The sequence below is a fragment of the Corvus moneduloides genome, chromosome 9 (genome assembly GCF_009650955.1).
Source record: "Corvus moneduloides isolate bCorMon1 chromosome 9, bCorMon1.pri, whole genome shotgun sequence".
In the NCBI taxonomy this organism is placed as follows: domain Eukaryota; kingdom Metazoa; phylum Chordata; class Aves; order Passeriformes; family Corvidae; genus Corvus; species Corvus moneduloides.
This window is the reverse complement of record NC_045484.1, coordinates 22063327-22075431: the sequence shown is the minus strand read 5'-3', so window position 1 is coordinate 22075431 and position 12105 is coordinate 22063327. Positions and strand designations below refer to the sequence as shown.

The 12105-nt window shown below is 41.6% G+C and overlaps 1 protein-coding gene across 11 annotated transcripts in view; it reads right to left on the bottom strand.

Moving 5' to 3' along the window:
• The window catches only part of ST3GAL3 (ST3 beta-galactoside alpha-2,3-sialyltransferase 3), a 189897-nt gene that overhangs the window by 152200 nt on the left and 25592 nt on the right, over positions 1-12105 (bottom strand). For 2 of the 11 annotated variants that reach the window (XM_032118296.1, XM_032118297.1), the window contains exon 2: positions 7766-7812. The exons of 8 other annotated variants lie outside the window; for them this stretch is intronic. In XM_032118296.1, the coding sequence (XP_031974187.1) occupies positions 7766-7812 (47 nt within the window). Of the gene's footprint in view, positions 1-7765; positions 7813-8570; positions 8663-12105 lie in introns of those variants that run through there. One more of the 11 variants, XM_032118302.1, reaches the window with a different exon arrangement.

Below are 12105 nucleotides of genomic sequence, written 5' to 3'. Positions count from 1 at the left end.
AGTGGCAGACACTAATGGCATCAGTGCCAGCAGTGGTACACGAGACCAACATACATAAGGAACAGATGGATCAGTAAATGTAAGCTAAGAACATGCCAGAAGAAAGTATAGCCTTCTGCAGGAACACTTAGCACGTACCCAGACCTGGTCTGTCTGGTTCACTCAAGATATGAATATCTGATACAAACACTAGTTCAGATTAAAACACCGACCTGGCCAACCCCAGTAAATGCTGATTGCTGACATTAAAGCCAGGGAAGTTGCCAGGAACCAAGCCTTATGTCTCAACCAAGGCAAAGGAAACAACGAAAGTTGCAGGATCATAAGTCTGGGCTTCACAAGAGCAGAATTCAGGGACCAGCTTCAGGAAAAACCCACAGGATATGGGCCTTGGGAGAAGACTGGTGCAGGTGAGTTTGCTCATTTTGAAGAATGAACTCCACCATGCTCAAGAATCCTAGAGCCAATGTGCTGAAAATCAAGCAATGGTACCAGGAGCCCCACATGGATCAACAAGGAGTTTTGACCATACTTAAATATTAAAAGAATGCACACAAGAGGTGGGAGTGGGGACAAATGTAGAGACACTGCCCTAGTGTGCAAAGACAGACTTGGGAAAGTCAAATCCAGCCTGGAGCTGAAAACAGTCAGGGACAAGAATCGCTTCTACAAGTCACTGAGCAGTAAAAAGAAGACTAGGGAAAATGTGGGTCTCCTGCTGAGAAAAAATACGGAAAAGGCCTGAAGAAATGGGCAGGCAGATCTCATGAAGTTCAGCAAAGAAAAATGCAACGCCCCGCTCCTGGAGAGGAATAACTATGCCCTATGGGCTGGGTGCCAACCTACTGGAAAACAGCTTTGCAGAGAAGGACCTGGGAATCTGGGTGGAGCAGCTGATCCAAGCCAGCAACATGCCCTGGTCACAAAGTTGGCCAACAGCCCCCAGGGTGGGGGGACCCTTCCCCTGGCTCAGCACCAGGGGGGCACTGCTGCAGGGCTGGGGCACTGCTGCAGGGCTCCCCTTACAGAGAGACACATTGGAACAAGTCCAGAGAGCAAAGATGATTAAAGGATTGAAACATCTGCCGCAAGGGGAGGCTGAGAGAGATGGGATTGTTCAGCCTTGAGTAGTGAAGGCTCAGGAGGATCTTAGTAATGTAACCTGATGGGAAGGATTAAAGAAGGCAGAGATGGGCTCAGAGGTGAAGTGCCTAGTGAAAGGACAATAAGGCAATGGGAACAAACTGAAAAGCAGGAAATTCTGTTTAAACCTAAGAAAAAAACAACATCTCTACTATGAGGGCACCTCCTAGTTACAACTATTTTGGGACTCTGTGAAACACCGTTGTTCTAAATAAGTATTGCTCTTAGGATTTTAGTGCAAGTATTGCCCATCAGTTGAGACTGCTTCAGAACAAATTAAATGCAGAGGAATCAACTGCAAAAAAAGACAAACCTTCCAGTCTGCTGGTAACACTATGCCAGGCAAAAAGTCTTAACAATGCATTAAAAAAGTGATAATTGAATTTCTCCCGGATAGAGCACAGGGTAAATCCAATAACTACAAGGTTAGGGTTCACTTACAAAGAATTTCCTTCCGAGCATAACGAAATACATTGTTAATGGCTCCTATTTGAGTGCAGGAGTGAAAATCCAATGATCCTACAGAGGTTGTGATTATTACCCTTAATAAACTGGTTTTTACTACTGGCTTTCACAAGAGGAGTAGCCAGTTAAATTCAATGTGCAAACTGGAGTGTTCTGGCCAGGAATTGAGTTAGCTCCCAGGATCTGGGCAGTTTCTCTACAGTTGTTCAACATGCTCAACATGACTGAAGTGTCCTGCACTGACAAATTCCCCCATCAAATTTCACCCATCAGAAGATTTCAAGCAGGTGAAAATTTACATTGTGATGCTACAGAAGGCACAGAAGCTTTCCAGCACAGCCCCAAAAAGTCCATTTCCCTATGTCCCTTCCTTTGAGCCATCGCAAGGACTCCCCTGGCTGAAAGGTCAAACTGGCAAAATGCCTTTTGACTTTGGTCTTCTACTGTTTTGGACTAGGCTGGCATTGTTTGCCACACTATCAGTCAAACAGAAACAGCTGGCTGAAGATGAGCTGTAGAAATTTAAGGGTTAGGGTTGAAGCACAAAGAATGCACATTTCAAAACACAGTTATAGCCAGTTATAGCTAGTTTGGCTAGCAATGTTTCCTGTAGCCAAAGCCCAATAGCACATTAATACCTTTCTACCCACTCCTCCTCCACTGTAGCTCTACACCTATCAGATATCTCATCTTCTGCTCCCAATAGATTCCATCACTAAAAGCTACCCTGTCATCCCAGAAACATGCAGAAGAATGAAGACAGACTGGGGAAACAGTTATTGGGGCCGATTAATAATTTTTCTTTTTCAAGCCTGTCTATATAAGGTCTTCTCTCAATGAAATCACACTGTGGTACCTGTAAAATTATCCACAAGGACAAACCATGATGAGATGTAGACTCAGCACGTGAAGTGCTTCAGTGAGTTTGCTACTATACCTACTATATCTTGTACCTACAAGGGGTATCTTCTGACACCACGGCTTAGATCACTTTGCAAAGCAGAAAACTTCACTCACAAAGCAGTTCTTTTTGCCAACTTAACATCAAATAAGCCCGTATCAGAATCCCATGGAATCACAGAATGTTTTGGGTTGAAAGGCATCTTAAAAACCATCTAGTTCCAACCCCCTGCCATGGGCAGGGACACCTTCCACTAGACCAGTGCTCAAACCCCTGTCCAACCTGGCCTTGAAAACTTCCAGGAAGAAGGCAGCCACAACTTCTCTGGGCAATCTGTTTCAGTGCCTCACCACCTTCACAGCAAATAATTTCTTCCTACTATTCAGTCTAAACCTACACTCTTTCAGTTTGAAACCATTTCCATAAGCATAAGTACGTTACAGTAGAGTCAGAATTGGCAGCAACCAAACTGAAGGTGTCTCAGTTCCATCAGGATTATCAATTCCAACCCCAAATTAAAACCAACCTCAAGGCCACATAGGATACTTTGGTAGCAAAGTAAAATTTAGGAAATTTTTACACACTGTGTGGCCCAGCACATCACTGCAACTGCCCCCAGCACAGCTGTGCCATGACAACTGCTCACAGGGTGAGGGGAGGTGGTAAATTGGATCACTGAAAAAGTATGGGACAAAAGTCACCAAAAATAGTCCTTAAAAATGCTACTATGTAGTCACTTAGAGCAGATTTACCACAAAAATCAACATACTACGTAGCTGTACTCTCAGAAACTTAGATTTGGAAAGCTCAGGTCCTTTCCACAGAACTGAAATGATCCCTGGCAAAACAGTAACATTCCTTAAAAGCGAGTCTTAAATAACGGCCCACCTGTTGACATTCGCATAAAACACAACTCTGGTGAACAGCAGCCAGAGACTGAGCAAGAATGTGGTAAATAAAACACAGGAGGAGAGAGGAGGACTGCCCAACAAGAGATGGAATAATTGCAACCTTATCCTCAAACCTTTACTGGTTTTTTTTGTACTTTATCTCCAGTAGAAAAACTCTCTGGAAGTTCCAGCATAATCAGCTCCTCAATCTAGAACAAAGAAAGAACAGTCCTTCCACAACACTGAAGGACAAACAAGCTGTATCAGGATATACATCTTTGAAGCACTTTTTATGACAGCAAAACTAATGAGAAAACGTTCATACTTAATCGGAGGACTGTCCACAAAACTACTTAGTAAATCCATAAATGGATCCTATGAAGACGAGGCGGTGATCCAACAACGACTAATAACGTGTCAACAGTTCCAATGAACAACATACTAGGAGCAAAAAAAATTTCCAAGCTCGGTGTGAAAAACCTCATTTTTTATCTTGCACCAACAGTACCCTCTGCTGTTCCAAAGTTGCACTGCATAAGACGACATCCAGCCCTGACCGTCGGGAACACTCAATTCATCAAAAGCACCTACCTAGCTTTATTCATTAATTATCTCATTTCCTGTAAAGATGTTCCAAAGGTATTGGTTTCTTCCTACTACGGAGCCAGGTTCTGGGTTGATTATGATATTAATCTATTTATTGTCCCAAGACCACCTTCTGTGATTAGAAAAAGACAGTTTTAACCTTAAAAATAATTTTAAAATTAACAAAACAAAAACAAATTGAAGACTATCCTCTAAGGAAGACAAGACCAAGTCAACACCACAGTAATATTTTCTGGATCATTTCTATAAAGCCAAAAGGGGATTTTAGATTTTAAACTCAGTGTATCATTCAACAGCCACACATCAGAGAAATCCAAATATTCTACCACAACGTTTCTCAAAAAGCAACTTGTAGCGGGTTTGGTTTGTAACCAAGCAGAAACACCAATTTAGTGTAGTGGTTTGGTCTAAAATACTCAATTACTGTTTACCATCTGTGAGATAAGAATTAGGAGAAATGCAAAGCAGGCACCAAACTTGAAAGAATATAAAGAAGTTTATTAACAGACCTAAAAGAAGAAGAAAAAAATCATACCACACCTTCAGAACACTTCTCCTCCCCCCCCCTTCCTCCCTTCTCCCACTGACAATGTAAAAAGACAACCCTTGAGATGTTCTGTCTGTTTATCACTTCCATAATAACCTTGTTCAGTCCATTTAGGAAGAGGAGTCTCTCTTGTCCATGCTATGAAAACATTATCATAATGAGACAGCTGCCCGGGTTGGTTCTCTGCTCACATGTGAGTCCCTTCCCATGACTTGCAGCTTTTCCCACAACTGCTTTCGAGGGTCCACTCTTGAATTACTGGGGTATAAATTTAAGTTTGAGCCGTTCAGAAACAAAAGTTCTCTTCACCCATCTCTGGGAGCATTTCATCTCTAAGAACAGAGGCCCTTCTCCTTCCCTGGGAGCAAAGGGCCCTCCTCATCTTCATCTCTAGGACTATCTCTGGGAGCATCTCTAGGAACTGAGGTCTTCTCCTTTTCCATTTGGAGCAAAACTCCTCATCGTTTCCATCTCTCCCTGTTCAAATTTCTCATTAAACTACAGCTGCTTCAGCATCTGCCTATCTCAGCGCAGGTGCTTTTGCTCACAAGTACAAGTTGAACGCTCCACCCTCCATGCATTCATGAAATTACAACGGGATACTCTGATATATCATAGCTTTACAACAGAATTTCAGCTTTAAGCATCTCCTCTTTCTTCTCCCTCAGGTTTTCAGCTCTTCACAGCACTAAAAGGGTTAATCTCACCTCGGCCTTGCAGCTGGAATTTCGCTTATCGCTGTTGGTCACATGATCTTTTGCCGGACAGCCGTGCAGCTTCAGCTGAATCTTGGCCGCACTGGAGAGGGGGAGCCGAGCTGCTCTGGCTGCTCACAACCCTGCAGTGGGGGGGATTCCGCAGGTGGAACAGGGCCCGTCGGCTCCAGGATGGCCGTGGCCCGGCCCGGCCTGGCCCGAGCAGGGCCTGGGCCGGGCCCGCTGGCCCCCGCACAGGGCCCGCAGCCACCTGTCCCAGCACTGGAAAAACAAGACAGACCTCTGCCCAGGGTTTCCTATTCTTAAGTGTGGATCACAATTTTAAGTGTCTTAAAGAATTGTCCATATTCAAACTGGCCAGCTGATAGGTTCTGTCAAGTCACAGAGGAAGCTGTAAGCACCCCTTTGCAAGAACATCACTTCCCGGACTATGCTTGGTAACCCATGACACAACTTGAAGGCTACATCCCACCTGGCAAATGGCCTCAGGGGTAACAACACAGGAAGACTCCTGTATTTCTGATATCCTATGATAACCCACCACCCATCCCCATGCTGGAAAAAGGACCATCACACTGCAGATCAGCACAGAAAAAGCAGAAACAGAGAGGTGAAGCAGAGAGTCCTGAAGGCTTCTCCTGTGGTGAAGATTCCAGACCCATCCACGCAGGGTCACTGTGAAGCTTCAGCAAAAGCCCTGAACACAAGGAGACACCACCCTCACAGTGTCCAGCTGATGATCTTCACTGGCAGAGAAATTCAGAAACTGGGCGTGCTACTGTTCTTCTTCCTTCATGTGGAAGGCAAGGTGAGGGAGGATAAGCACAGATTGTATGAGCACTAAAGGGGAAAAAATGCCCACAAGTGTGATTTGAAGCACAGGCATCTCACCACAGGCAGCCTGAATAAACAAGCACAAGGAGGAAGAGACATACAAGAGCAAGGAATGCTCTAACTAGATTACACGGTTAAGATGACTGTGCCAGAATTGAACTGTGAATGAATACACTGAAGTATAATCCAGAACTACAGAAAAAAAAATAAATAAAATAGAACTCCTTCAGTACAGAGAAGAAACAAACTTGTACAACTTGCAATGGAAAAGAAACCTCTACTGCCTGATCTCAAAAGCTTTCAGGGCAGGGTGACACAACAGAAAATGTCTACAGAGCTTGAAACCAAAAGAAACCCAACAAAACATGTTGTTCTTAACTATATTGTCAACACGACACTTCCATACAGTTCAGTGTCTTCTTCTGAAGCAATGGGAGACAGCGATGGGAGACAACCTTTGACCAAAGGACACAACTTTGAAGCTTCAAAGATGGTTTCATGTCTTTCCATCAGAGCAGACTTAGAACCGCATTTTCATACATTTCACAGCAACATGACTTCCAAGTGTGTGGCAAGTATACAAATATTTGATCTTGGCAAGGGAGCAAAGTACTTCCGAGGGGACTCAGTGGTGTTGTAATGAGTTATAGTGAGCAGCAGGCTGATCTGAATTGGCACCACAATACTGAAACCCCAAAGTCTTTGCACTGAAAAGTATGAACTAGAGCACAACTGCAAACCACATTTTTCTATTCCACTCATAAAGACAGAGCCTCCAAAGAATTACATGATGGAGTACCACACTCCAAGAAACACACACACAAGTTATAGGATATTTAGAAGTAACAATGATCATATTTTTTTTTAAATACTACAATAGAAAGATTATAAAGCCCAAATTTGAAGAAAATAAGACTGCAAGAAGCTTATCAACTAATTTAAAATTCATAAATACATGTTGCGGGGAGAAGGAAAATTAAAACAAGAGAGGGTGAAAGTAAGAAAAGCTTGCAATTGACTGCATTGTGGCCAAAGTGATTATGAGTAGACATGAGGAAAAATTTGTCTAGAGGGAAGAACAATTAAGCACTAGGACAGATTGTCTCAGTTTCCATGATTAGATTTTATAGAGTACTTATGACATATGTTGGCATAAAATGATGTTAAAAATATTGTTTCTAAAGGCCTAGAGAAAGACCTCCTGTAGTTCTTTCCAGTGCTATTTGCTACAATTTCCCATGAAGGAAAACATTTTGAATAGCCATTATTAAAATATACAACTTCTAAAACAAGTAGTAATATTTAAGATCAGATAATCAAGAAAACACACAGTACTAGAAATCAAGTATATTAATCTACACTTTATAAAAGCATAAGACAATCAGTTTACAAATTACATATTTACTCAAGTATCGTAGAAAGTATCTAAATTTTATACAGAAGGAAAGGAAACTGCCTTGTACTTCCGGCTCGCTCCCCATTGTTTCTTAATGCCAGTGAGGTAGCTGAACTAAATGACAGAGTGCCAGGACTACAAAAATGCAAGATAACAGCACTGAGGTACCTAACATAAAAATATGAAAACAAGTTAAAAATAAATACTAATTTTTTTTTTTCAAAACTTAAATAATTCTTTTGGAACTTAGCACCATCCCTTTCTTACCTACAGACTGACTGTTCAGGACTGCTATTCTCATATCTTGCTGCTGTCTGTGCTTTAAAAAAAAAAAGAAAATTAATGTTCAACTATTTTTAGCATTAGGACAGCAATAAGGAGGCCTCTGCTTTATGGCCAAAGAAACGTTATTCTTCGATACAACCCAAGTCCTAAGAAGGTTACAATCACAACAATGTAACTTCTTTCTCAGTACAGTTGCCCAACATCCATCTAGAAATTTGAGACTTGTTCAAGCTTGCCCTTTAAGAGAAGCCAAAAAACATATGCCTTGATGGAGAAACACATGGAAGAAAAGAGAAATTAAAAATTATTAACATGGATTTGCTCCTAACTTCAAGATGAATCTTGCAATATGCAAGCATCTCCACATGTTTATAATCCTGTCAGAGCCAAACATTCAACGTGCAATTGCAGGGGATTTATACCCCACATGACTCCATGTAACTGCAGTCCCCAAACATTTTATTGGACCAGATAGACATTCCAGAGATGAGGTTTCACACTGTACAGGATGCAGGAAGGGAACCACCCAGCAATCAATGCAAAATGAAGCCTTCTGGAAATATCCATCCCACTAACTCCCACTGGGCACGGACAAAGGAAATACCACAAATAACGTTTTTTAATTAAAATGTGCTATAAAGTGTACACAGGCACACACTAGGAGGAACTTATAAAAAATACTGTAAGACAAAATATCCTAGAAGAGGAGTACACTTACGTCTCAACTCGTACTAAAAGAAAAGAAATTATGGCAGTTGTTACGGATTAGTAGCACTGGAAATCTCACCTTTCAAGGACAGTAAGTGGAGCTGCTATGAGGAAGAGACAACCACTGCTGTTGGTGCAGTCACTGCAGGCAGACAGACAACTGTGTGCAATGGCTAAAAGGACTCAAAAGGGAGATGAATCAACAACATACAACACTGTGGTTGCCACCAGCACATATCTTACTGCACAGCTAATGAAATAGCTCCAGTGTTCCTATACCACAGAGTTTTGAATCAATGAAGCAATTCATGGGAGAAATTTAAACAGCTTAGTGTGGATGCCGGACTGAAAAAATAAACTACCTCAAAAACAGTTTGGAAAACAACATCTGTGCTACACCAGGAACCGCAGAACTTGAAGAATATTGAATTGAAGAAATGTGTAGAAAGTTGATACAGGATCGAATAAGCAATACAAATGCTCAAAAGGATTAGTAAAACCAAACTCAAGTACACAAGGGAGATTTTAAGGATACTACTGCTTTTGGATGCAACACATTGCAGTGCCCAACTCCTTCTAAAACGGGCTGCGAACCAAATTTATAGTCACTTCAATAATGATCAAACCCATGTTCAACACTCCAAATATTTCCACATTTTTAGTCACAATCCAGACGTGCCTATCATTAATAGCTGGCAGCAGCACAAGTCATTAAAATGCAGCAGTGTTCACACCCAATCCAGCTATTTTCAGCAGCACTGCCTTCCCCAGAGGGAACCAATTACAACACACATGGCCCCCCTTGCAACCATCATCTTCACATGAGTCTCCAGCTTCTGATTACACAGCAGTCAGTAACAGCCATCCTCTTTCAAACAGTTCTTTGTTATCCCAAGCTTACTGAACAGCTGTGTGTCAAGCACTCAGACCCTAAATCAGTAGTATTGCACAAACAGCCACTGCCTTTCCTCAATGACCTTCTCATCTGTTGAGTTCTGAAATTTCAAGAGACAGCCATGATTAGTTTGGTAATTACTTCTCACACTGTCTTCTGGTCTTCCCTTTAAATCTACAATTATAAACCAAAAAACAAAGTGTGGGCATATGGAACACATACTCAATTCCCACTCCCTCCTGTGAGTCCTTCAGGGGAAGGAAGTGACAATGGCCATAAGTTACAGATTAGGATGTTCTGACTGGACATTAGGAAAAATGTCTCTACCAGAGCACAATGGAACAGGTTGCCCAGAGAGGGTGCCTGGTGCCTTAAATCTGTTTTTCTACTCATCACTCTGTTCTATTCTCCCTTAAAAGTGACTGCTTTTGGACTGATGCTCTTGAGAAGCAAAAGGCCTTTGAAGCAGCAACATCAATACCTAAATTGTTATTGCATATTCAATACATTCAATACTGTACATTCCATATTAATTGTCCCTTCATTGATCTTGCATTTCTTCAACAAACTCCAATATGAGCACCTCCAGTGCAACAAAAGCACAATAAAGAGGTGTCTGAAACAGAAGGTGACATACTGTTATAAACATGTATTATAGTATTGGCTTCTCGCAAAGTATTAAAGTAGATATTATATAATGTTAGAAATGCTTTTTGCTGTGTGGATGTAGTTTTCTCTCGTTTTAGCAAGAATGTTAGCAAGTGTGAGCAAGTAAGATAACCTCCAAGTGAGCAGAGGATGAGGCCCAAGGAGCTGCTAATCAACACTTTGTCCAGGGAACAAAAGGGCCCAAAGGCTGCTCTGCCCGGAGAACGGGCGGCCAGGAGGGTCCGAGAGCCGCTATCACCGCTCTGGCTGGGGGGCAAAGAGGCCCAAAGCTGCAATCAGCCCTGACTGTCTGGAGAATTAAGAGATCCACCCTACCATCGACTCTCATCTAGCGGGCCCAACCCCAAGAATCAAAAGAAAAAAAACCGCAAGGCAGAAGACTACGCATGCTCTAAAAAGGCGGAACCAAGGAGTGGCCATGCAGAACAGTTCCTGGAAAAGTTTGAATATGAATAGAGAACAGACAGTAAAAATGGTATAAAAAGGACTCACCTCGAGCATCAGGTGTGCTCTTGGCAGAGTGCCAAGGCACCCGGCCATTATCCCTTTGCTTTATTTTATGTGTCTCTTATTGTCTTTATATTAAACTCTTTAAATTCTAACAGGAGAGTGAACCTCGTTTTTCACAATACCCAAAAGTATACAGAATGATTTAACTGACATAAAACAGCAAAAAGGTTTAGAACAAGGGGTAGAGGGATACCCAAATATAAAAAAACTCCAAACCACTCCAAATGACAATGAACCCTCTGTTCTACTACATCATGCCTGGTCTCTAGTGAGGGCTATAGACAAACAAGGGATTGTGCAGACGATCAAACACCAGGGCACTTACACAATGCCTGTGAGGAGGGACTGAGGCAATGAGCTTGTTTAGCATGCAGAGGACAGCACCTGGAGGCCAAAAGGCAGCCCTCCAGCACCTGCAGGAAGCTCCTGAGAAAGTGGAGCCTGGTTCCCAAAGTGCTGCATGGTGGGATAATGAGAGGCAGTGGGCAGAAGTTGAAATGAGAGGTTTGGACTGTTGGATGTAAAGAAAAGTCTGTTCACCATGAAGACAGTGAAGCATTGGAAAAGACTGTACAGAAAGGTTGTGCAGTCCCCATTCTTGGAAGTTTTCAAAACCTGACTGGATAAAGACTTGGTCTCAGCTAACAATTGATGCTGCTTTGACCAGGAGGTTGGATTGGAAGTTTTGTTACATTCCTTCCAACTAGTGCTATCCTCTAATTTTGCAAAGTCTTGCTCTATTCTTAAAAACCCTTCAGATTTTTTAAAGGTATTTTAAACCTGAAAGAATTGGACATTAAAACTAATCCATGTAGATTTATTTTCCTCTAACTTACCATATCTGGACACATAATATAAGATGGAAAGGGTTCTTTTCCCCACTCTTTACACATTTCACATGTAGGCACACAAATGTAAGAGTGTAATGCAGTTACCTTTAGTAAAAGAGCTCTTTTTACTACTAAGCCTGCAATGATAATGGTTAAATGGAATCAGAGAGAAATACACAAATAACTCAGGTGAGAGAAGCAAAAAAAATTCTGCTTTAAACAACAGAATAGAGATGGAGATTCTGAATATTTCTAATATTTCTGTTTATGAATATGGCTAATTCTGAATATTTCCCAAGACTAATTCGCAATCTCACCCTGCTTTGCTAGAATAAATCTTTCATCTTCAAGCTGATCTCATGTCAACAGTTACCATGTGCAAATCTAAGAAGTACAAAGATTAGTTGCTTTCAAAGAAATAATGCAGTATGTGCACTTAATCTTTCAGGTGCTTACAACATAGGAAACATTTGGAAGAGCACAGCTTCAATTACAATATATTTCTTTCTGAGTAAGTTCACATAAATCTGTTTAATATTTTGAAATACTATTAATTCTCCTTCCTAATCTGGCTTTCTAAAATCTTGGTTAGTCACACATTCTTAGTCTTTCCAACTTCCGTGAAGATACTAAATTATTTTCTGAACCCAGGTAAGATCTTAAGAGTCTCATTGTAATTTCTATCCAGAGTTAAACATTCACTACCCTGT